The 26,973-nt window shown below is 48.2% G+C and overlaps 1 protein-coding gene across 1 annotated transcript in view; it reads right to left on the reverse strand.

Moving 5' to 3' along the window:
* Positions 1-26,973, reverse strand: part of YME1L1 (YME1 like 1 ATPase) — a 465,708-nt gene that overhangs the window by 372,327 nt on the left and 66,408 nt on the right. Inside the window, exons 5-7 of the mRNA XM_086941610.1 lie at positions 23,653-23,762; positions 5,758-5,908; positions 5,582-5,665 (exon numbers count right to left, since the gene is read on the reverse strand). Coding sequence (XP_086797736.1) covers positions 5,582-5,665; positions 5,758-5,908; positions 23,653-23,762 — 345 coding nt within the window. The remainder of the gene's footprint in view (positions 1-5,581; positions 5,666-5,757; positions 5,909-23,652; positions 23,763-26,973) is intronic.

Below are 26,973 nucleotides of genomic sequence, written 5' to 3' on the forward strand. Positions count from 1 at the left end.
CCACACCACCCTGGGTTAGACAATGGCGATATGCAAATCACCTCTGACCCTGTGCCCCATGGGAACAGTCCAGTCCGAACTACAAAAGCCATGTCCTTCCCAGAACGGAATCAAGCATCCGAGGACCGGACCGGTTTCGAGGTAACACCTCTCATCAGCCTGGCTAGCTTGACTCCAGTGGTGTGGAGTGCCTGGGACCCACGTCTGAGCATCCCCAGCGCACTTATGGCGGCAATTGCAAACAAAACAGGTGATGGACCGAATGTGGATCAATGTCACACATTCAACCCAGTCAAAAGATCTGGGCCCAAATCCATCGTTTTTTTGCACTCCACACCACCCTGGGTTAGACAATGGCGATATCCCCGGGTCTTTAGAAGGCTAGTGTCGCTTGCAAAAGTATTGTGGCCGATGATCCAGTGATGGGTCAACAGCAAAAAGACAAAGCTATGGAGAAATTAACAAACAGGGAATGCATAAGGGACGGTGCGTGAACGGTATAAAAGTGAATGTTAAACACAAAAGGAAGAATCTGTATTTACCGAACTGTGTAAAACTAAAATGCGCGAGTGGTTCAAAAGGATCGGTAAAGGTTGCGGCAAAGGAGTGGATTACTCCTCATGTTGGCGCAATCTGGAACTACAAAAGCGTTAGCTGGTGTGAGCTCCATAGTGCTCAAGGTACATTAAGCTAAGGTAATGGAAAAAAGAACCGCGGTGTTGGCAAGTAGACTTACTTTCAATCGAAAACTGACACCTGAACCCGGAAGCGGAAATGGTTAAATACCCACTGCCTTCCACTGTGTCACTGCCCGGATTCAAAAGGCTAAAATGTCAACCTTTTTTACATTGCCGGTCACGTGAGTAAATTGGCTTTAAGATTTTTGCCATAGTGATTGTGGCATAAAAACAGTACCGGCGCCTGGTAGATAAAAGAAGCGTCTTGTGTCAAAAATACTTTATTCGGTTCATATCAAAAACCACAAAAGTATACAAATGTAAACATAAAGGTCCAAAAAACACCAGAAGACACAATGACATTCAATACAATTAAGAAAAAAGTACCCAATAGAAAATATATAAAATACGGACACATAGTGTCATTTTAAAAGTGTGTGCAGTATGCCAGGATATTTAAGAAAAAAGATAAAATCATTTTACACAGTCTAAAAACTTGCCATATGCAATAATTCATCTAAGACCAATTAATCTTTTTGCTAAGTCTCATAGCTATGGTAAAAAATGTGGCCACATTGTAAATTTCCCATGTATTAGACAGTAATTGAAGGTACAGTAAAGCGGGCTTCACTTGTCTAAACCCTTTCCCATTTAATACGGGTATGATAAACTTTTTCCTTATATCTATGAAGTGACCACAAAAAAACAGAAAATGAACAGTATCCATGAGGAAAAAACTGTCACATTTACATAGATCCAAATCTGAGGGCTTAGTCCAACAGGGGCAACCCGAGATCAGAAAATGAATTTTATTTAACCGGAACTTTGTTAAAAGATATCTATGATTGGGAATATTAACAACTTTTAGATATAATTCCAGTTCACACCCGGAGGATACAGTCAACTGGTGAGCTCTCACGGTTGGTTTAACCAGCTCCAAACCTTCTCTATCCACCCCTCTGTTCAACATAAAGGTGCTTTTAACCCATTGCAGGTCACCTTTCACAAGTTTGGCCGGCTCAGTGAACAATTCTGGCCGACCTAATGTAATGGATAATTGTTGGACATATTTCAGCCAGGGGATAAAGTCCCAGTGATCTAATGTAAGACAATCCTTTAAAACTTCGTGGTTCACCTCCAATTCCTGGTTCAGCCAGACTGAAATCCATTTTAGTAGGGGGGCCACTGCGATTCGATCTTCCAAATAATCAGACATGCAAACTTCTAGAAGTGGCACTTCCACACCAGAGGGTCTCTAGTCTCATCCCTTCGCAGGCACACACATGTTTGTCGTTCCTTAGGTCAAGAAAACAACTTTCATTCAATGTTCTTTATAGTTCATTGGTTTATTTGGTAATTCATTGTGATGGTGTTTTGAGAATTAGTCAAATTTCTTCAAAATCATTATCGACAATTTAATTCAGGCATTGTCTTTTTAAATGTGTCCAATGCATTTCAGGCATTAGTAATATGCCCTTCATCAGGGAATTGACAATGCCGGTTAGAAAAGGATGGTTTGAAATCTGAAATTGTCGATAATGATTTTGAAGAAAGGGATGAGACTAGAGACCCTCTAGTCTCACATTCATAAGCATTTAGTTTGACGTCGGTGGGCCCTCGACGCCTCCTTGCGGAGCACCACAAAACTCCCAAAAAACATTTTTCACCCTAAACTCAAGTTTGATATTAAAAACATCGCTGTGCATCCATCCGATATCAGTTGCACTTCCACACCAGACACATTAACGCCGCACACATCATCGCGCAGCATTTAATCACACGAGTTCGCACCTACCAAACTCGACCCTGCTCTCCACATGCATCAGGAACTATCATGGACACACATATTCCCCATGCATTCCTATGGGTGGGCAGGCCAACCTCACACATGCTCTCAGGGAGCGCACGCACTTTACACTGCGTCACAGTGCTAAAGTGCGCAAAGACCAGAAATCACTATAATGATGTAACATTAAAAGGCAAAAAGTTCAGGGGTGAACCTGCCAGAAGGGCCAAGTCCAACAGCTCTACAGTAAGTAACGGCAAGTCCAGTAGAGCAGCTGCCTTCTTCATTATAAAATGGTAAGAGGAAACCTCCTGTGATGGTAGGCCTTTCGGTGAAGAAAGCTCCCATTCAGGAGATGTGTTGAGACCACTAGACTCCAGTAGTTCCTCAAATTCCTGCAAAGGGTCAACAATTTCCTCCTCAGCCCCTTCCTGCTGCATGCTAGGGACCGGCTTTGATGGAGGCTCCACAGGATTAGTCGAAGGCGCTGGACCGGAGCCAGAAGGCGCCGGAGAAGACACATCCAACTGTATAACTTCCTGGGATCATTGGCAAGAAAGGCATGAATGATGCCTGTGAAAAGTCTCTTGGGGCCAACAGGCGCACCCAGCAGGGTTAGCTCCTCTGACCAACATGCAAGCATCGCATTCAAGTGCGAAGGATCGTGTGACAGGGCGACAGCGGGGGCGGTCCCGAAGGACCCCGGGGGCACCAACGAAGAGACACTCCTGCCGTCCGGGGGGGCCATGCCATGATCCGGAAGGAGCAAATAGAGAGAGGCGGAACAAGAGGCGGTGTTCGGCAGGATCGATGGTGAAGGAGGGACGGACCCAGAGGAACTGAGCAGCGAGGCAGCCAGAGCTACTGAGGATACAGCTACTAGTGATGAGAGAAGGAGCCATAACGGACGGAAGCCAAAGAGCCGATGACGAAAGGACTGAGGAAGCAGTCGACGGACCCAACCAGGAGGAAGCAGCTCGGGAGGACGAGGGAAACCAGGAGGTCACCCCTCAGGAAGGCGCAAAAGACGAGGCAGCCGTGACCCTGTTGTCGGGTCACGGTATCAGGCAAGTGACGGCCGGGGCAAGTGGCAGTTAATCGGGTGGTGTTCTTGGGGTATTAAGGTGCGGGGCACTACAGGGCCCAGCATGACATAACCCAGGCCAATTGAGGACAGAAGACCAAAAGCAAGCAGACGCATTTGCATAATCGGGGCACACAGGAACCACGAGTGAGGATAGAACTAGTGGTTCTCCTCCCTTTCCTCCCGGATGGGCTCCCCTCACAAAAGACCCCCAGTATTCCTTCTATAAGCCGGGTGAAGCAACACGGCAAGCGATACAATAGTTCCCGTTTGCACAAAAGAGAGCGGGAGATATAGGACGTGGACCCTGACCAGGTCTCTAACTGCCTCTTCACTCTCGATTTTCCCGAGGGGGAGGACCCAGAAAACAGACCCCCAGAAAACCCCAAAAAGATAGAAAGACCCCGTGAAGAGACCCAAGGAATCTGGTGGAAAAGCCCCATGGGCCTCTAAGACAAACAAAGAAGCCACCCGTCGGTCAGTGCACCAATAAATACATGGTCATATCAGAGTCCCAGCCATGAGTCGTTCTTGGTGTGTGACAGATCCGTACCTGAAGCTCAAAAGGGTGGGTATGGATCCGGTACCACCGGTTCAGAGACCGCTTAAGGAGGCAGTCGGTTGTGGCGCCAGAGACACTGAAGCCCGGGATGTAGTGGCCAGAGGCGAAGGCTTCTCTTCTCTGGGCGCCAGTGAGACTCTCGGAGCCGGAGAGAGTTTCAGATTCACCTGAGGCAAAGGGGAAGGTGAGACTTCATCCTTGCGGTGACTTCGGATTTCTGTCTCTTAGCCCTGGCCATAAACAGCTTGGCCTCCTTCTCTTTCAAGGTCTTCAGATTCATGCGCCTGCATGACTAACACCTCTCGACTTCGTTGTCCGACAAACATAAACAATCCTCTTGGGGGTCAGTGTTAAACATATGACCCCAACATTCCCTGCAAGGTTTAAAACGGGACTTCTTCTTGGTAGCCATGATACTGCTACAATTTCAGGAAGAAACTGCAATAATGAAACTCCAGAAATAGAGATCCCTGAGACACAAACTGTTACGCGTTGACGACGCAGAAAAAAGGGAACGGTCGTAAGCATGCTGACAAGGTCTTCTTTTGGCTGCGATTAAGTCATGTGGAGTCGCGGGCCGAGTGGTTCCATTGTGACGTTTTCGTTGAAGAGGGAGATTTATGGAGAAAAGTGTCCATGAAATGCTGCACATGGGGTAATTCAAAAGGGGAGTAATCAACAGCCAGATGTATACATCGGAAATCTCTACATACTTTGGATGTTAAGAGGTGCGTTAAATTCTATTTACACAGAACAAAACCATTTCGGAAATCTGATCAATTGTTCATTGCTTATGGCAATATGAATAAAGGATTTCCCGTCTCTAAACCTTCAGTTGCAAGATGGATTGCATCATCCATTCAGTTTTGCCATAACGATGCAGGACGGCCATTATCTGCTAACGTCCAGGCTCACTCAACAAGAGCTGTTTCTACGTTCACTGCATTATTCGCTGGCGTTCCAAATCAGCAAATCTGCAGAACGACCACATGGTCCACCAGGCATACCTTTACACAGCACTATTGCCTGGAAGCTACGGATAAAGCGGATACAGCAGTGGGACAGGCAGTAAACTGTACTTCCTCAGGCCTAGAATCCAGTACCACCTTACAGCAGAGGCCATGTAAGTCCTGTACAGTGCAGCTGGCATGGATACAAGCTACAACAGAAACTACAGACGTGGACTACCTAGGTGGGGTACTTGCAGGGACTACAGTCCTGGAACTGAAGTGATGAGCCTGTACTTTCTTCAACCCACACCAGTACTTTAGGGTGCCTCTCTTTACTGCTATTGGGCCACCTTGACAACCTTTTAGATATGGTAACCAAGATGTCGCAGATGAAGCCCATCAGTTTAGCCTTTTGCGCCACACAGAAGAGATTCCTACAGAAGTAAGGAAATTAAGATGCTCTTAAAGCAATATTTTCAATAACATTTACTAGATTTCTTAAAAACGAAAAAATGTAAATACCAGATAAAAATGGTGTTTTAGACAAGCCATAGATACCAAGCAGCAAGATAACAAGGAGAAAGAGACGTGTTCTTCTTAAGGAATCTGTGAAAACAAAGAGCAGGGTATTATAATAAAATGTCTGATGCAAGCATGTGATATAAAATTAAACATCCATTTAGATATCAACTACTTACCATTTGTCTTCTGTGTGAGTGCCTGTGCTTTCAGAAAGCCCTCTGCAAAACCAGTTTTAAATGTGTCATGCTGTCCTTCTGGTATATTTTTTGTTTTTACAATTTTGTCTAAGCTATCCACATCTGTACCTCGGTCCCGCAAAAGAAGCCCCTAAAACACATACAAATACCAGTCAATTAAGTGAAGATATTCATCTGCTGAGTTCCTTGCATTTCCCTACCCCGTGTGCAGAACAGGCCTCTATCTTTCACTCTCTCCTGGAATTCCAGTTATTGCTTGCCTGGCTGAACTGGAGAAAAATTTACCAAATCTTGGTATGATAATTGCCCTCCTCTTTTCTCGGTACAGTCTCTCTACTCTATCCTTAGTGGAGTGCTTGCCTACAACCTTTTTCATATTCTGTGCAATTCCTCACTCTTGTCCAAGCTATAAATATGGTCACATTACTAGCTTATTCACATGATTTAAAAACACACGCATGCATCAAGCAATCAGGGGAAAGCACAGTGAACACCACTGACAGCTGCCCCCAGCCCACCCTAGCATACTTCAGATTTCATTACACTAATGTGGAAGAAAAAGTTAGTCGATAGTTAGGCAGGGGAGAAAGGAGGGGGGGCACATGGGAATCTATGAAAGATGACAATGGAAAAATAACATTTAACTAAGCCTGTATACATCTGTTCATGGCATATTACAGTAGTGTACGTTCACATGCTAGGTATACTCTGCCATCTCGTGTTGGGCTTGTGTGAGAAAGAGCCATCTTTCTTGCATTGGTATGCCCCCACTTTTTTCTGAACTACTGATGTGCTTTGACTGAGTGTGCCCTGGGTTCCTGCCAACCAGGTACTCAGGGCCTGTGTTCCTTCCCTAAAACTGTGATGAAACTAAAATCCAATTGGCATCTCTGACCACCTGTCAGCCTCAAGTAAAAGGTACCCTAGGTACCCAGGGCATGGTGACAAGAGAAGACCCTACCAGGCTGCAGCACTTAATGTGCCACTCTCAGGGGCCCTGTACCCTGACACCCACACACTGCCTTTGCAGGCTGAGTGTCTAAGCACAGAACTAACCAAAGAGTCGACATGCGCCATGCCTACAAGACCCACAGCCCTGGCATTGCAAATGCTACTTACCAGTATGCATCTGTTCTTGGCATGTAGGGCTGCTGAAATTCATATCTGTGCATAGTCCGCCACCTAGTGTTGGGTCCGGATGATTGCACATTGTTGTCCTGGAAGAGTCTTCGAAGTATCACGAGATAGGTGGCTGCTCCCCTGGACTACAGTGCGCATGGGCATCGCCTCCATCCCCAGATTGTTTTTAGCCATTGGCAGAGATGGAGTGAAGAAAGTGAGTGATGACCATGCTATGAGCATATGTGTGTATATGAATAAATACTGCAGCTGCTACAGGCGCCGGGGAGGAGGGTGGGCGATATGAATGTCAGCAGCCCTACATGCCAAGAACAGATGCATACTGGTAAGTAGCATTTGCAGTTCGAGGCATGTGGGCTGCTGAATTCATATCTGTGCATAGAATACATAGCAGTCCCTCCATTAACGGCGGCCGCCCGTGCCAGCTGCAGCAGTCTGAAAAAGCGTTTTTAGAACAGCCTGACCAACAGCTGCCTGCTGTTTGGAATGCACGTCTACACAGTAGTGCTTAGTGAAAGTATGTGTGGTAGACCATGTGGCTGCTCTACAGATGTCTTCTAAGGGAATGTTACCTAGGAAAGCCATAGAGGCCCCCAACTTCCTAGTGGAGTGGGCCCTCGGTGGGATAGTGAGAGTGCGCTTAGCTTTAGCGTAACAGATCTGAATGCACTTTACTATCCATCTAGCAATCCCCGCTTTGGAGATTGCATTTCCCTTGTGTTGTGTGGCAAAAGCAACAAAAAGTTGTTTGGTTTTGCGGAAATCTTTTGTCCTGTCCACATAGTACATCAAGGCCCTTTTCACATCAAGGGTGTGGAGCATACGCTCCGCCAGCGTCTCTGGGTTTTGGAAAAACACCGACAATTCAATTGTTTGGTTTATGTGGAACTGTGAGACCACTTTAGGTAAGAATTTAGGGTTAGTGCGGAGCACCACCCTGTTAGCATGTACCTGGAAGAAAGGTTCTTGGATGGTGAGCGCCTGCAGCTCGCTAACCCTCCGTAGCGATGTAATTGCTACTAAGAACGCAACCTTCCAAGTTAAAAACTGGAGCTCACAAGAGTGCAGTGGCTCAAAGGGAGGACCAATCAGCCTTGTAAGAACCACATTGAGGTTCCATTCTGGAGCTGGTGGAGTCCTTGGTGGAATGACCCTTTTGAGTCCTTCCAGAAAAGCCTTGATAGCAGGGACCTTAAAGAGTGACAGGTGCTGCCTATTCTGGAGGTATGCTGCCATAGCAGACAGGTGAATGCGGATGGAAGAGTACGCTAGATTACAGCGATACAGGTGAAAGAGGTAACATATGATGTTTTGAATGGAAGCATCTAGCGGGTCAATGCTGTGGTCCACACAGTAGATGACAAACCTCTTCCATTTAGCCGCATAACAAGCTCTAGTAGTGGGCTTCCTTGCCTCCCGAATGATGTCCATGCAATCGGGAGGAAGATTGAGGTAGCCAAACTCTAGGACTTCAGGAGCCAGATCGCCAGGTTGAGCTGTTGCGGATCTGGGTGCTGAATGTCGCCATGGCTCTGCGTCAGAAGGCTGGGAGTGAGATGAAGCCTTTGATGCGGTACCGCGGAGAGTTCCAGAAACGTGGTGTACCATGGTTGGCGAGCCCACGTTGGAGCAACCAGGATGAGCGTCATCGAGTGTTGCCTGAGCTTGCGTGCCACCAGCGGTATCAGAGGTGCTGGGGGAAAAGCGTACGCAAATCTGCCTGACCAGTTCATCCACATCGCATTGCCCTGTGAATGGGGGTGTGGGAACCTGGCGGCGAAGCTTTGGCATTTTGCGTTCTCCTTTGTGGCGAACAGGTCTATCTCTGGATGACCCCACTTTTGGAAGTACGGTTGGAGTACTGATGGATGTATCTCCCACTCGTGCATCTGATGGCTGTGCCTGCTGAGCAGATCTGCCATTTGATTGTCCTTGCCCGGGAGATGCTCTGCCATGAGGAAGATGTTCCTCTGAATGGCCCACTTCCACATGCTCTGAGCCAGATGAGACAGCTGTGGAGAGTGTGTACCTCCCTGCTTCTGGATGTAGTACATGGCCGTCATGTTGTCCGTCCGGATCAACACGACCTTGTTGCACAGATGTACTTTGAACGCCTTTAAGGCCATGAAGATTGCCATCAGTTCCAACACATTGATGTGCATCTTCCTTTGCTGAAGTGTCCATAGTCCCTGCACAGTGTAGTGGAGTACATGCGCTCCCCATCCCTGGAGAGAGGCGTCCGTCGTCAGGATGATCTGTGGGACAAGCTCTTGGAATGGTCGGCCCTTGCAAAGGTTTTGTGGATTCCACCAATGCAGAGAGTTGTACGCCCGACCGCTCACCAACACTAGGTCTGTCAGTTGCCCATGAGCCTGAGTCCACTGACGTGCTAGGCACTCCTGAAGCGGACGCATATGTAGTCTCGCGTGCGGGACAATGGAGATGCAGGAGGCCATCATGCCTATCAACTGCATGAACACCTTCGCTGGAAGCGAGTGTTGGGGTCTGAATCGTTGGATCAGCGCCTGGATACTGGCGATTCTCACTGAATTCGGCTGCGCAGTGGCTGCCAGTGTGTCGATTGTCGCGCCCAGATACTGTCGCACGTGGGCGGGCTGGAGATGGGACTTTGGGTAGTTCAGAGAGAATCCCAGATCGTGCAGGAGGTGAATGGTGCGTGACACGTGGTCTACGCACTGCTGTTCCGTCTTTGCTTGAATGAGCCAGTCGTCCAGGTATGGAAAGACGTGGACGTGCTGGCGACGGAGATGCGCCGCCACAGTCGCTAGGCATTTCGTAAATACTCTTGGTGCCGTGGTGACCCCGAACGGCAGGACTCTGAACTGGTAATGCTGGTCTAAGATCGTGAATCGGAGATACTTTTGGTGGGAAGGATGCAGGGGAATATGAAAATAGGCATCCTTCAGATCCAGCGTAGCCAGAAAGTCCCCCTGTTGAAGCAGGGGAAGCACCTGCTGCAATGTGAGCATATGGAAGTGCTCCGAGTTGATGTACCAGTTCAGGGGCCTGAGGTCCAGGATCGGTCTGAGTGATCCGTCCTTTTTGGGGATCAAAAAATACAGGGAGTAAACCCCTGTTCGCCGCTCTTGCAATGGAACGAGCTCTATCGCCCCTTTTTGCAGCATGACTAGAACTTCTTGCTGCAACAAGGTCAAGTGTTCGCCGGACATAGCACGGCTTCTTGGCGGTATGTCCGGTGGAATGGACGTAAGTTCTAGACAGTACCCGTACTGGATAAGAGACCTCACCCACCTGTCCGTGGTGATGGACCTCCACGCCGGCAGGAACTGCTTGAGTCTCCCCCCGACAGGTGTCGTGTGATCGGGGGGCAGTGACAAGACGTCACTGCTTGTTGGTGGTGGTGGACCTGGAGCCATTGTTTCCACGTCCCCTGCCTTTGATATTATTGCCTCTGTAGCCACCCCTGCCCTTGTTGTTGTTATACGAGGGCTGGGTGTTACCCTTGTAGTATTGTGTGGACTGGGATGCCTGTCCCCTTGAGGTGCCTCTTGAATTGGAGCGGCGAAAGGAACCACCCCGAAACTGCTGACTTTGTAAAGCCCCCATAGATTTGGCAGTTTCGGTATCTTTTTTCATCTTTTCTAGGGAGGCATCCACCTCAGGGCCAAACAGATGGTCAGGATTCACTGTTTGACTCAATATCGTGGTTTGGATGTCGGGTTTGAACCCCGAGATTCGAAGCCAGGCATGGCGTCTAAGTAACACATGTATTGATAGCCCTGGAGGCAGTGTCTGCCACATCTAGGGCACATTTGATGGATGCATTAGTAATGAGTTTACCCTCCTGAATGAGCATCTCTCCCGCCTCCTTGTATTGGTCAGGCAAGTGTTGCAGAATGGCCTCTAATGTGTCATAGTGGGCCCTATCATAACGTGCAAGCAGGGCTTGGGTGTTAGAGATCCTCCAGATGTTAGCTGCCTGTGCAGCAATGCGTTTGCCTGATGCCTCAAAGATCTTGGACTCTTTGTCTGGGGGAGGAGCGTCACCAGTAGTCTGCGAATTCGCCCTCTTCCGAGCGTTGGAAACCACCAGGGAGTCCAATGGCAAGTGTCCCTTAATATACGTGGGATCCGTGGGCGCCGCTTTATATTTCCTGTCGATGCGAGGGTTGACCACCCGCGCCCGGGTGGGCTCCTTGAAAACCTCCTGTGCATGTTTCAGCACCCCTTTAAGCATCGGTAGTGTCTTGACTTGCTTTTCGGCTACCGAGAAGGTGTCGACTAAGAAGTCCGCATCCACGGGGTCCGAGTGCAGTTCGACGTCATGGTTCGCTGCAGCTCTCTCTATTAAGGCATTGAAGGCCGCCGAGTCCTCTGTCGGGGACGTCTTGGCGGCGAAAAGTTGAGTGTCCTGACCCGACTGCGGGTCTTCTGCGTCGCCTCCTGCGGCCCAGGGCACAGGCTCCTCTTCCGGATCCGAGTACGCAGGATAGGTGTACTCGGCATCTTCCTCGTCCGCATCAGGCGCGGGGGAATGCGTCGGCGAATGTTCCAAGGGCTGTGGGGACACAGGTTCCATCAGAGCCGAAGAGTCCGCAGAGTACTTCTTGTTCTTGAGCGGAATCTTAAACGGTTCCAAGGCCGGCTCCGACGTAATCTTTCGTTTGAGGAGCGACAATTTTCCGGTGTTGGCGTCGATGATCACCTCACGACGTTCCTCCACCGCAAGCGGTTGGAGCCGAAGCTTCGACACCACCAAGGCAGCTTTCGGCGTCAATACCTCCTTTGCGTGCCCGCCCTGTTTCGGCGCGAAGGCCTTCGGCGCCGACTTGGGTGGAAGGGTAAAACAAATGGGAGTTTGCTCTTTAGTAGGCTTAGGCGTGAGCGTAGGCGCTACGGTGTCCTGAGCAGGAACTTCAGTGGACTTCCGGATCCGCTGTAAGGAGTCCCCCACTTTTTTCGTAAAGGCTGCCGAGGGCTGAACCGGCTCGAGCGACCCCTCATCTTCGAGAGCCTGATCACCGGTAGACTTCTTCTTCGGCCCCGACGCCCCATGTCTAGGCGCGTCGTCGGCCTGACGTTTCCTCGGAACCGTCTTCGGGTCCATGACCCCCTTCGGCGCCGACGCAGCCGCGTCGGGGGCCTTCGCCTTCGGCGCCGACCCAGAGGGCTTCGGGTCGGCCATTTTGGCGTGGCTCTTCAAGTCGGCCATTTTGGTTTTCTTGGAAGTTGACGCCTCCAGAACCTTCTTCACCAGCGCAACTTTCAGTTTCGGTTTCGCATCCGAGGGTGTATGGAGATGCTCCTCCTCCGAGCTATCTCCCATCGTGGCACAAGCCTGGTCGTCGTCCCCTACCTCGTCGGAGACTTCGTTATAGTCCTCCTCACCCGCGTCGTAGGTCTCCTCCTCGGACGCGGGCCCAGAGTCCGACCCTCGCACGTCGTCTTCTCCCTCGACAGATTCCTGGAAAATGTCATCTGGTGGGGGGTGCCGAAGCAGACAACTGAGCCTGGAGCCGATTGGCCCGGCGGATCTTTAAAGTCTTCTTGCTTCGGAATTTCGAACACGCCATACAGGTGTCCTTGCGGTGATCCGGTGACAAGCAGGTATTGCACACAGGGTGCACGTCGAAGACTCTTCCAGGACAACAATGTGCAATCATCCGGACCCAACACTAGGTGGCGGACTATGCACAGATATGAATTCAGCAGCCCACATGCCTCGAACACCTCAGTCACCCCTCTAGCTGGGTGCCCAATGCCAGTGGTGTGGGCACAGGTGCATGAGCCCTGTGTCCCTACAGTACCCAGGGCCATTCAAAGGCACTGTAAGTGCAGCGATTCCATTAAGAGTATATGGTGCTGGGAGATTGTCATTACGAACTCCACAGCACCATAATGGCTACTCTGAAGATTGACAAGTTGGATACCAAACTTCTCAGCACATAAAACCTGCACTGATGCCAGTGAGGGGATTTAACACCTTGGCTGCTAGGCGTTTTCCCCCCCTGTGCTGGAAATTACTCTTTGGCTATATTCATGACAAGCTCAGCTCGTCATCAGCACAGCTCAACTGTGCATCATGACGAGCTGAGCTCGTCATCAGCATCGAAAGGGTTAATATAAAATGCACCAGAGGGCATCTTAGAGATGCCCCCTGAAAACCTAACCTACAATCCACGTCTGGACTTAGTGGCTGCCAAGGCTGCCACTCAGACATGTTGCAGCAGACACGTTGCTGGACCCCTGGGTGGAGAGCCTCCCGCTCTCCTGGGCCTGCAACAATGCACATCCTGGGCGAGGTGTAGGTCTCCTCCCCAGGATACGCAGGGGGAAGCTTCAAAGGCATGCCGCCTCTGTGAGCTTCTCCAGACCATTTGCTGTACTCAGCAACTGGCCCCCACCGGTTCTGACCCCCACTCTGGCGGGAAGACTGGCGGGAAACCCTAAGTCAGGAAGGGGGGTGTGCCAGCCTGCGCCAACCCCACCCCACAGGTGAGAGAGGCGAGGTGAAGCACGACCCCGGGCTCCGGCCATCTTGAAGATGGGGAGCCCTGTCAAGTCACAGCTAGGCTCCTGCCCTCCTCCCACAGGAGAGGAACAGGCTAGGGGATGTACCCACCCCAGGACAGGGACCTTTTGGTCCCTGGCCTTGTCCTACCTGTAACGCCCCTAAATTTAGTACTTAGGGGCACCCTGAACGTCCTTCCGCAGATCCTGAAAAGAAAAGAAGAGAGAAGATCAAGAAGAAGAAGACGACCCGCCGTGCAGCTTCTAACAGGACGACACCAACAGACTTGGCCCCAGCCCTACCGGCCTGTCGATCCTGGACTCTGCTCCTGCCTAATCCCGGCGATTCCTGCGGACAGCAACCTTGGGACACCCAGAGAACCTGCGTGCCTTGACTCTCCTAAAGACTGGGACTTGCATAAGCAGAGGCTCTGCTTCAACAAACAACATCCTGGTGCCAGCCAGGAAGCTCAACACCAACCCACTTTGCACCCACCAAGCCTGGCCCATGCCAGAGTGATCCAAGACCGGGAGGAAGTCCCCCCAGCAACTGGGACCCGAAGCCCAGCACCCAAAGACCCTCCTCGACGAACCAGACGACTCCTGCAGACTCAGAACCAGGGGGCCCTCCAACCGCGACCAGCTGATGGTAAGCTTTCCCGACACCCAAAGACACCCCTGCACCTGGCGCCCTGCAGCGCCCTATGCCTTCCTTTGCGGTACCTACCTGTGCTCCAAGATCCCAACTTACCTCTCGAAGTGTTGGTAGCCCCTGAAGACTCTCCATTCCCTAGTCTGCAGCCTTTGTTCCCTTTTTACCTTTCCCATTGAATAACATTGAGCGCCCGACGGCTCAAAAGCACCCTGCACCCAGCCGCCCGAGTGCCTCTAGCCGTGCAACCTTTGCCCTATCCTACTTCCCCATTTGCCCTGAGCAAGTGACCAGGAGCCCAGCTCCCACAGCCGCGTGGCCTGCTAGCCAGCAGGCACCAACCGAAGGCCCCCTGCCTCTCATTTGGATGGCAGGGGGCCTACCTACCTCTGCACCCGGCTGCCATTATTTTTATTTATGTTTTTGTTTTGAAAACATAAATAAATGACATTGTCATTTACAATGCCAATAGCTTAATAGCTCGCAAATGCGAGACCTATTGCATTTGCACCCACACAAAGCCATCCACACAAATCCACCCACACACACATACAGAGCCGCCCACAGAGAGCAATTCACATAGAGCCACCTACACAGACAGAGCCACCCACGCACACACAGACAGACAGAGCAACCCACGCGCACACAGACAGAGCCACCTACGCGCACACAGACAGAGCCACCTACGCGCACACAGACAGAGCCACCTACGCGCACACAGACAGAGCCACCTACGCGCACACAGACAGAGCCACCTACGCGCACACAGACAGAGCCACCCACGCGCACACAGACAGAGCCACCCACGCGCACACAGACAGAGCCACCCACGCGCACACAGACAGAGCCACCCACGCGAACACAGACAGAGCCACCCACACGCACACAGACAAGAGCCACCCACGCGCACACAGACAGAGCCATCCACGTGCACAGACCGAGCCACGCACAGAGCCACACACATACACACAGACAGACAGACAGAGCCACACACACGCCTGCCCAAGTTATGTGATCAGTTGTTACTATTACTGCATCCAGATATCAGTGTACTTGTTTGTGATTGAATATCTGTATCATCATGAGATACTAAACACAGTTTTGAGTTGGAAGTAGCATCAAAAGGTATAGAAGCTGAAATTATTGCCAAACAGGTCACCTTGTTGTGAATGGGTGCCACTGGTCACACTGCAGAGCGTGGGGTTGGGGTGGGGCTGAGGGGTGGCGGGGTCCTTCTTCATCGGCACCAGCGCCAGAGGTCCTTTGGCCACAGTTTATAATTCCACATTGAAATGGTGTTGTTTTAAAATACGATTTGTCAATTAAGTTTTACTTTGCGGTGCATTAACCCAGCTTTGTATCCCTCGGAGGTTGATAAAATAAACATATTTAATAACTGCACCAATTTACTGAGCACCCAGAGATGGCAGTGTTCGCTTTATGCGCTATAAAATATTAGAGATTAAGAAAGACGACATTGTTAGGTTAAAAATCAATTGTATTAAAATAAAAAAGTAGATTCAAAGGCTCCGGAAGTCAAGTTTTAAGTTCAAATGTCTAATTCCAATAGATAGATGAGCGCCTCCACCCCATAGTGATTTTTCATAGAGAACTCGTGGGAAAGACCTACTGAGGGAGGGCCTACACCGCATTTTGAGGGCATCCCAGGGAGCGTGTGTGCTGTGAGGGACAGGGGGCTGCTGACATACACGCCCCCCCCTTGCTAAAGGATGACGGATACAGGGCCCACTGAGAGGCTTGGGGCCTGAAGGTTTGGAGTCCTGGGACGGTGTCCTGTGACTTCCATGTGTTTTACCCCCTATTGCCAGAGTAAAGAGTAGAGGGGTTTCATTCCAAAAGTTGTCCAATCATCCAGGGTAGGGCTGGTCTGGCTCAGAGGCCCATAGATAGGCTCAGGTTTCTAAAGGGCAGACATAGCTGGTCTAACACTCACATGAACAGGGCTACCCACAAGGGGCGACAGGGACGAGCACAGAAATGCCAAAGCAAACAGGAACTAGAAGAAAACAAGTTACTTACCTGTAACTTTGGTTCTCCAGTATTGGAAGCTTTCATAGATTCCCATGCTTGTATCATTCCCTGTTGTCGGAATGGGAGTCCCCGGTGTACATAAAATAGCAATAGATACCATTACTAAAACAGAACATAGGCCTAGGCCCATTTCTGTTCTGCAACCTATCCACCTCTTTTTGTATAAGAGACCCAAAAAGATGAACAACCAATCAGATTAGACTCACCCCTTAGCCCCCTTCTGAGAGAAGCTCAGAACCTCAGATTTTCGTAGCCGTTGTGTTACCAAACCACTAAAGATGGAAGAGGCTGAGCTTTCCCAGAGGAGGCGGTTGGGTCGCATGGGAATCTATGAAAGCTTCCAATACTGGAGAACCAAAGTTACAGGTAAGTAACTTGTTTTCTTACTCCAGTATTGGAACTTTCATAGATTCCCATGCTTGTATCAGAATAGCTAGCAGTTAGCCGCACATTTTTGGAACTATGACCAATATCAAACTAGGAACAAAGGCATAGAAAATATAGAATACAGACATTTTCAATGTTCAATAACATACTTAGAAACTTTTGAAAACATGAGGTTCCAAAATGTGCCAGAGTCAATAAAACAGTTACATGGAAGGAGGGATGAAAGGGAAAGCTCACCACTACTGAAAGAGGTTCCTCAGGACTGCTTGGCCGACTGCTGTGTCACTCTGCGTCACAGAATCCAGGCAGTAATGCCTTGTGAACGTAGGTGTACTGCTCCAGGTCACTGCACGGCAGATTTCCCGGATAGGAACACCAGCAAAGAGGGCTTTAGAAGAAGAAATCGCCCTGGTGGAATGAGCACGGACTCTACCTTCCATGGGCTTTCCCTCTACTCTGTGCCATACTGGATATGTTGGTAATCCAACGAGCGATCCTTTGCTTGGAGAGGGGAAAACCCTTACGAGGGTTACTAAATGACACAAACATTTGAGAAGACTTTCTGAAGTCTTTAGTTCGTTGAAGATAGAACTTTATACACCTCTGAATGTCCAAAGAGTGAAGTGCTTTCTCTGCTGGAGTAGTCGGTTGAGGGAAAAAACCTTAAAAATTATCAGTTCATTCAAATGAAAGTCCGAAGGAACTTTAGGTATGAATCTTGGGTTAGTACGTAGAATTACAGTTCCTTTTTTGAACTGTAGAAAGGGTTCCTGAATGGTGAGAGCCAGCATTTCTCACACACGCCTCGCAGAAGTCAAAGCTTGAAGAAGCGCTACCTTCCGGGGAGAGGATCTCTTGAGAAACTGTTTAATGACCCTTGCCGACCAGAGGGAAGGGCCTGAAGACGTGCGTCTAAAGCGAGCAATTGCCGCCAGATGCACCTTGATAGAAGAGTGAGCAAGTCCCGCTTTTGCTAGTGATAGAATGTATGCAAGAACTTCATGCGGTTCAGATTTGAAAGGATGGAGGCCATTATGCTGGCACCAAATACAGAACCGCTTCCACTTTAATCTGTAAGTGTTATTCGTACTTGGGGCTCTTGCCTAAGACAGCACCTCTTTACATTCTGCTGATTCAGACCAAGAAATTCTTGCTGCTCAGCAGCCATGTCGAGAGCTGAAGAGACTGAGGATCCGGATGCCAGACTTGGCCCTGAGACATTGTCAGCAGCGAAGGAATCGGCTGCAAAGGAAGAGGAAGGTCCAGGGAGAAAAGTTCTGTGAACCAAAAACTGTCTGGGCCACACAGGAGCTATTAGAATTATCCTGCACGGTTCTGCTTTGAGTTTCCTGAGAAGTCTGGGGATCAGAGGAATAGGGGAAAAGTGTAAACAAATGCGCCTGACCAGGCCATCGAAAGCGCATCCCCAAACGATCCCGGATGGCGAATTCTGGTTGCATAGAACCGGCATTTTTTGTTCTCCGGAGTGGCAAAGATCTATGGAAGGTGGGCCCCATCTGTAAAAAACCTTCTGTATAGTGAGGTTGTCCAGTTCCCACCGTGGCTGACCGACTTCAGTCTGCTGAGCGTGTCTGCTGCCTTGTTGAGGCCACCTGGAAGATGTTCCAATCGGAGTGATAGCTCCTGTTGAATTGCCCACTACCAGATTGATTGGGCTTTTTGCTACAACAGCCGAGATCTGGTGTCTCCTTCTTTGTTTATATAATGCATGGCCGTCGTGTTGTCCATATGAATAAGGACTGTAGGCTGTTGTATTCGTGGAAGAAAGGTTTGCAAGGCTAGGTGGATTGCCCTGAGCTCCAGCAGATTGATATGCAACAGACGATGCTGAGGCCACCACCGGCTGCTTACCCGAAGGTCTTGTAACACTGCTCCCCAGCCTTCAAGAGAGGCGTACGTAGTTATTATGTGCGGAGCCGAGGCTAGCCCGAAAGAGACCCTGAGAAATGTTTTCTTTGGTCATCCACCATGATGCGGAGATTCATGGCCTCGGTAGTGGAGATCTTGTCGTCAAAGAATCCGTCGACTTGGCGCCACTGCAAGTCTAACTCTTCCTGGAGTGGACACATCCGCAATCTGCAGTGAGGCATCAGGGGTATGCATGAGGAGATGGAACCAAGCAGGGACTTGTAGAGGCGAATTGAAAGTGACCTTTTTAGCAATCAGGAAGCCATGGACATTAGCTTCTCCTGCCTTTTCAAGGTTGGGAAAGCCTTGTTTACAGACGTGTTTACAATGGCTCCCAGAAATCTGGCTGTCCTTGACGGACGGAGAGAGGACTTCTGCTCGTTGAGTGTTAGGCCAAAATTGGCAAACAGGCAAATACATGCTATGACTGATTCTTGTGCTGCCTGTCTGGTAGGAGCTTTTAGCAACTTGTCATCCAGGTAAAGGAAGACCTGAGCTTTTGTTTTCGCAGATAGGCTGCTACCGGAGCTAATACCTTTGTGAACATCCGTGGAGCAGAACGCAGACCAAAGGGAAGAAACCCTGAATTGAAAATGGCTCTTGGCTACTGTGAAGTGAAGAAAGTTTCTGTAAGCTGGGTGAATGGGTACGTGAAAATGAGCGTCCTCTAGATCCAGAGTGGCCATGAAATCCCATGAGTTGAGAAGTCGAAGAATGTCTTGTAGAGAAACCTTCCGAAAGGGTTGTTTGATGAGATAGGTGTTGGGCTCTCTCAGATCTAGAATAGGGCGCCACTTCTCTAACATCTTCCGGATCAGGAAGAACCGGGAGTAACACCCTTTTTCCCTTAGAAAGATAGGGACCAGTTCTATAACTCCTTTGAGGTGCATTTGATGGACTTCTAACCGTAGCAGATGTAGGTGTTTCTATATCGTGGAACGAGGGGGCTTGGGTGGTGGTGGTTGGACAAACTCCAGGGTATAGCCGTAATGAATGATGTTAAATACCCAATGGTCCGATGTTATTTGCGGCCACTTCTGGAGAAAATTTGAAACTCTGCCTCCCACTGATGATACACCATGAGAGGGGGCAGTAGTCAGAGCCAGCAAGCCGCTATTGGTGCTTAGAGTTGTCTCTGCCCTGGCGACCTTGTCTTCCTCTGTTGTTGGAGTGAGAGAAAGAAGTCTGATTCTGCCTCTGATTATAGTTCGGCTTGTAGGATTGTGACTGGGCACCATACGAAGAGTAACATTGTTGTTGATAACCTCCCCTGTATGTGGAGTTACCTCTTCCCCTCGGTCCTCGGAATGGGAACTAGCGGTACTGCAGAGCCCCCAAGGATTTTGCTGTTCCTGTATCCTTCTTAATATCTTGGAGCACATCATCTACATGTTTTCCAAAAAGAGCTTCCTCTTCAAAAGGCAGATCCAAAATATTATTCTGGACTTTCGGGCGGAACCAAGTAGCCAGCAACCATCCCTGTCGCCGAAGGACAGCCACTCCAGCCAAGGAGAGAAAAGTAGTTGTTGCAATATCCATTGCACAATCAATGATTTCCGCCGATGTTATTTCACCCTCCTGGAGAATCCTTTTAGTTTCTTTCTTTCCATCTTCCGGCAACTGATCGAGATAGGGGGATAGGTCGCACCAAATCTGGCCATCGTATCATCCAGGTATAGCCAAAAATGTGCTACTCTGACCAGCAGGCTAGACATAGATGAAAATCTTTTATCTACATTGTCCAGACGCCTACCCTCTTTATCTGGAGGAGAGATAAGGGGAGCTGAAGGATTTCTAGATTTCCTCTGGGTGGCCTACGAGATGACTAAGTCTGGTTTAGGCTGGCCGGTCAAACAGGCTGGGCTATATTTTTTCTCCAGGCGAGGTAGAACAGGAATGACCGTGTCAGCCTGGACGGTAGGCACAACAGGTGGAACATCCTGCGCTTCCAGCATTGGCTGACGCTGTGGTAATTGTGGGGCCACAGGACGAGCAAGAGGAACAGTAGTAACCACCAGCACTCCTACTGGAATAGGAGGCTGTATTGCAAATCTTTTCCTGTAATCCAAGAGCATAGCTTGTAAGTCTGTCAGTAAGGAGGAAGGCATTTGGACCATCTCTTGATGGTAGTCTTGTTGGTATTGAGAGGGAGGACCATACTGCTCAAAATCCTCATACTCCCCTTCAGAATCCGTGTCCTGGCATTTGACAAGTAGCTGAGTAGGGCTATTAGCATAACCAAAAGGTCCTTCCTCTACATCCAATTCCTCTTCTTCGAGGAGAAATGCAGGAGGTAAAGGTGTCCCCCTCCTTGGCAAAGTCATTTCCGGTGTGATTTGACGTTTAAGCAAAATTTAAATTTTTCCACCGTCAACGAAGTCAACGGGACCGTCGACGACGAAGAAAGAATCGTCGACGAAGATATCACGTCGTCGACGCAGCTGTCTCGACACAGTCGTTGTCGATGTTGTTGGCGCAGTCACACTCTTCGTCGACATCCTCGACGACGTCATCGTCGACACCATCGTCGACAATACCAATACCACCAGCGTCAAACTTGTCGACAGAGCCCTGTGCCAATACCGATGACGAGAAAACCACTGTCAAGAGCCCGTCGACGGGGTGAAAGATGAAGACTGTACCTTTGGTGTTTTTGTCGATGGAATCGAGGACTGGTTCGTCGACGAGTGGGACTTTTCAGATGCTTTCACCTCAGAAGTCAACAATGATGTTTTTCTGAAAGTCTTTGAAACCGCAGGAGGAGACGTTGTAGGAACAGAACTGCATTTCCTCTCAAGACTTACTCTTTTTGATAGTCCTTCCCTCTCCTTTCCACCTTGGTGAAGAGATTCGACAGGACTAAGCCCTTTAGACCTATCAGAGGTCTTTTTCAAGGCCTTACCAAGGCGTTTCTCAGAAGGCGAAGGAGAAGATCTAACCCTTTTTACAGACCTTCTGGAAGAGGTCGCAGAAGATGTGTTGTCGCTGTCACTGGACACTGGCTCCTTTCTTGACTAACTTCTGGAGCCAGGTGAAAAGACGCCCTTCACGATCACGCAGAATCTTGGTAGAGAAGGTGCGGCATGTCTGCAGCCTTGTGGTCTGGGTACAGACAGCAAATACAATCTTTGTGCTTGTCTTCAATATATAATCTCTTCTTGGAACAAGTAGCACATGCTTTAAAGAGGGCCTTCTTCTCTTTATCCGACATTCTGAAGAATTTGTTAACCCCTTCAGTGCTAAGGCACCATTAATATTTACATTAATTTTCCATTGAAATGAATGGAAAGTTCATGACGAGTTACCCTTGTCATTAGCATCCAAGAGGTTAAAGAAAAAGCTGTTGAAAAGTTTGTAGAATCAAAGTACTAGGAGCAGAGCTCAATGAAGACTCCCTTGCACAACGTGCGGAAACAAATCTGAGGTTCTGAGCTTCTCTCAGAAGAGTTCTAAGAGGTTAGGCTAATCGGATTGGTTCATTTTTTGGTCTCTTTCACAAAAAGAGGTGGATAGGTTGCAGAACAAAAATGGACCTAGGCCTACGTTCTGTTCTAGTAATGGTTTCTATTGCTATTTTATGTATACCGGGGACTCCCATTCCGACGACGGGGAAGGATACAAGCATGGGAATCTATGAAAGTTCCAATACTGGAGTAAGTTTGCAAGCTCAAGTTAGCCAAGCTGATCAGGGGAGGACAAGATATGGGCGGAAGTGAGGGATGAGTGGAAGGAGCTACCGGGCATCAATGAGGCTCTTGTGAACCATACCTCCAGCCCCACTTCAGGGTGCACAGTGCTCTGAAGGGGTAATGCCCATGGTCACAAGGAGCAATGCTATTAAGAGTTCCAAACCTAACTAGGCGTCCAACTAAAAAAAAGGCAACAAATCAGTTCAGTGATTGCAAGTCCATCCCTTTCAACATTAGTGAGCTGTCAAAGCATTCACGGTTTCTAAGCACCTAACCTACAATAAAGAGAACAACAACTGACAAGTGGGAGGAGGGCAGGATGGAGAATTTTGGACATAATGGACAGCAGGGGGCAAGTTTTGTCACAATGGATGGGGGAGGAAGGTGTAAAAACAACAGAGAAAAGTAAAGCAGCAGGAGGGCAGTGAGTTTGAAACACAAGGCAGGAGGAGGATGAAAAGAAAAAGCAACCAGCAACATAAGAAGCAGCGGATGAAGAGTTCAAAAGGAAAAGGCACTTGCGCCAAGCTCCACAGAAACCACAACAAAAGAAAAGCCTGAGGGAGAACGGAAACTGCTCACAACAACCAATAGAAAGCAAAGAAAAGAGTGACAAGCAAGCAAAAAAATGGTTAGTAATGGACGGGCTTTAAGCTCCCTTATTTATTTATTCATTTACAAGAGATTTTGCAATCAAGCGCCAGCGCTGTGCAGGCGAAACCTTAACCCCTTTGATGCTGATGACGAGCTCAGCTCGTCATCAGCCACGGTGGTCGTGTGCGGATGACGAGCTGAGCTCGTCATGTAACTCGGCTTTTGGAAAAAAGCTGTGTAGCGCAAAAATAACCCCCGCACGCATGTGGTTAAAAAGAAGGTTTGGCCTTCGCCATTACTTTAAATGGCAAAGTCGAGCAAGCAGTTTTAAACTGCCCATCCAGTCTGCAGTGGCAGACTGGGGCCCATGTTTTACCTTGTCCTATGCAGGTTGGCACAAATGCTGCAGTCCAAGTGGGACACTCTTACAGGCCCAGAGTACCCCGATACCATACACTAGGGACTTAAAAGTAAATTAGGCTATGGCACCTGGGGACAGCAAAATCAAACTTACCAGTTTAAGGGTCAGAGAACATGAAGTGAGTCTTGTTTAGCAGTGCTCAAGACATTTCAGAGCTGTTTCACTAGTGCCTAGCAGTCAAAGTGTGGACAAATTGTTGAGGTAATCCTGCAAAAAAGGCTGTTTCCTTACAGTAATTATCAGTAGAAATATATTTCCAGATATATTTACACCATCAGAGTTTGCGAAAAAGTATTGCAAAATTGATAAGAGAAAACTACACACTATTAGGTCCTAGTGGTTTGTCCTTGCAAAATGCACAATATAATTTGTAACGTCTACTTTTACTATATAATGAATATCTACTTAACTTCTTCACTGACCTCTGCCACCTTATATCCATGTCAAAGGCCCTTCAGCACGATGTTGCACATGATAAGAAAGCAAATTAGTGTGGGAAAAATGGTTTCTAAACTTACCTTCATAAAAGAAGGAGCAACATACTCTGACTCCGCAATTCGCTCAGATGTAGACTGCAAACGCCTAGTTCTTGATTTTAAAGTTTTAAAGCCTCGGGTCTGCATGTACACTAAATAATAATTGGAATAAATGTATAAATTATTTGTATCCTAAAGTTAACAATGCAGTCAAGAGTATATCTTAAAAAAAATACTGGTTTCATTTCAATAAGAAGGAAGAGGACACCAATTATTAAAATTCTACAACTAGCATTCCTATAAAGGGCTTGCAGTGAAAACGAAAAGTGAAATAAATTATCTATTTCATACCAAAAAAAACATATCTTTCCGAGTAAGAAACAAGGATGCTTGGTTAGGAAAAGTGGATCTTGCAAAACACAGAAAAATTAGATGTTATGGCTCTATAGCACAATTGTGGTGGGTTAAATTACTTCAAACCACTGAAAGATTCTGCAGATTTGGAAAGAGGACACCAAAGGAGCACACAATCTGGGGGAGTTCCTTAACTGAAAGACTGGAGATTTCACAAAAGGTATGGAGGGGTAATATATTTATGCACAACATGTGCTCCAGTACAAACTAAACCTTAACTATGATTGCGATGGTTTGTAAACTGACATTTTTATGTTTTGAGCTTTATACATTTACAAAGGAATATTTAATGTGCTGGGGCTTTTTAATGAAACATCACAAATCTGAAGAGTGGAAATATTTGAATCAATTTGAACAACTCCTGATACTTAATCCTTAATCTAAATTCACTGCGTTCCATCAATTTTAGCTTGTCTCAACTAATACAGATTGGCCACTGGTCATTGATTTTAATGTTGTTACAAGGGCAGACAGTGACCACAATGCCCTTATCCTAAAACTGGGTCTACCCTATAGAAGCAGGAGTGATGCTCCATCCTCTGATGTTAATGATAGTAATCTCACCCTCTCCAATGACAGGCGTAGAGTTAGTTGACACAAATTAGTGGGACATCCGGAACAACTAGGGAAACTTTATAGTTCAATAATCCCCTTGCTCAGCGAGATTGCAATGCTAATTAGCCAACCTCTACCCCATGACTATCTATCCAAACTGGAGATATTAAATGAGGGAGTCTTTCTAAACCTGGCTGTCAGGGAGGGTAAAAAGAGCGCCCCACTTCTCGTGGTTCAATTCAGCATGCAGGAAGGCTAAAAAAAGAGCTACTGCAGGCCATAAAAGACAATGATAGAGCTGCAACCAAAACTAGGAGGGTGCACTACAAATGGCTGACCAATTGCGCCAAGAAAGAGTGGGATCACGAAAAATGGTCCAGCTTATCACTGGCGCTTGAAAGCAAAGACTCCCGTAAATTTTGGACTATAATTAATAATGGTAGTAGTGAGCCGAAAGCAGCAATTGGATCGAACATAGCCCCAGAAGTTTGGGAAGGTCACAATCGGGCTCTACATTCCACCGAGGGTCCTACAGACCACACCCAGGACTCAGCCGACCAGGCTGCACTAACATCGCAGCCTAAGGTGATCGAATTCACAGTGCCGGAAGTATGTAATGCCATCTCCAAACTTGCATCTGGCAAAGCCCCAGGTCTGGACAAACTTCCATGGGATCTTTTCAAGCAGGAACCTAAAATCTTGGGTCCATACTTCCAGATTTTGTTCAATGCAATTCTTAGAGGCATGACGGTTCCTTGTACTTAGTTGGGCGCAGAGATAGTGCCCATATTTAAAAAGGGCTCTCCTCTGCTCCCTTCCAACTACAGACCGATCAGCCTCATTGACGTCCCTCAGAAGATTTTTGCTAGACTTATTCTGGATCGGTTGCAGACCTGGATAGAGGAGTCTGCAATTCTTAGTCCCTATCAGGCGGGTTTTAGAAAGAATACCTCCACTGTGGACCAAATCTTTCGCCTAAAACTCCTATATTGGAAAACAGTGACAATAGAGGGTGGCAGCCTCTATATGGTATTCGTTGACCTTCGCTCCGCCTTTGACCTTGTTCCCAGGGGCAAACTCTGGGCTGTCCTCCTGGACCTTGGCATCCACATGCACCTTTTGTCTGTTTTGATGAGGCTGCATGAGGCCAACTTTGGCCAAGTCAGATGTGGGAAAAATGGCACACTTTCATCTAGATTTCCTGTTGACAGGGGGGTAAGGCAGGGATGTGTGCTTGCACCAACCCTGTTCTGCCTCTACGTCAATGGAGTAATCAACCATCTTAATGGAGTCCCTCATAACGATGCCCCAAAGTTGGCAGGTACCAGGGTACCTGCAATTATGTTCGCCGACGACACCCTTTTGTTGTCTAAAACCCCCATGGGGGTACAGAGAATATTGGACGGCTTTCAGGAATTCTGCACTATCCGAGGTTCGGAGATCAACTCTTTAAAAACAAAATTTATGATCTTCAACCCCCTGAGAACTACCTGGCCAAATCCTAGCTTAGGAGCTACACTCTTAGAAAGGGTAACTACTTTTGACTAACTCAGGGTCAAAATTTATGAAAATCTTACGTGGGGCCCCAGCAGATTAAGTCACAGCTAAAATTGGCCCAACTCTCGGGTGGAATCCTTAAACTAGCTAACAAGTCCACAATCAAACCCCTGCGACCCCCTTTGGAGGTCTATAAGGCGCAAGCAAAGGGGGCTATCATGTACGGCGGCGTACTCTGGGACTATTCCGTCAGGTCCGAAATCATTAGGACAGAAAACAAATTTTTAAGAGGGCTACTAGCACTAACGTTAAGCACCCCACTTTTTCCCCTAAGGTGTGACTTGGGAATCAGACAGATCAATGAAGAGCTAGCACTAAAACCCCTCAGATTTTGGCGCAGGCTCTGGGTCACCCCGGAGCGGTTATAATATAGAGAAGAACTTAAGGAGATTCTGTCCTTTACAGGCTCTGGGAATATTCCCTGGCTTGTTTACATAAGAAATTAACCAACAAGGTTAGATATCTCTGATCTATGGTCTGACCCAGACCGGGGCTGCAAAAAACATTCGCGCACCCAACTCATGAGCATATTTTGTGCCGATAGGCTTAATGTTGCACAACGCAATCCCCTAACTGACTCTACAACAGCCTCTTTCCTGCTGGTCAAAGACTTTTATCTATTTGAGAAATTCTTAGATGACATTTATCCTCTTTTAGCAAAAAAACTATATGTTCAGTGGAGGCACTGTGTTTTGCCACTGCGAGCTGTCACCAACAGGTGGTCACCTTCTGCCCCCAAAAATTGTCGAGCGTGTAAATATGACTCTGAAACCGAACTGCTTGTGCTGTTCTTTTGCCCAGGTTATAACAAGGCTAGGAAGCATTGGCTTGTTCCTT

Source organism: Lissotriton vulgaris, chromosome 10 (genome assembly GCF_964263255.1).
Source record: "Lissotriton vulgaris chromosome 10, aLisVul1.2, whole genome shotgun sequence".
NCBI lineage: Eukaryota > Metazoa > Chordata > Amphibia > Caudata > Salamandridae > Lissotriton > Lissotriton vulgaris.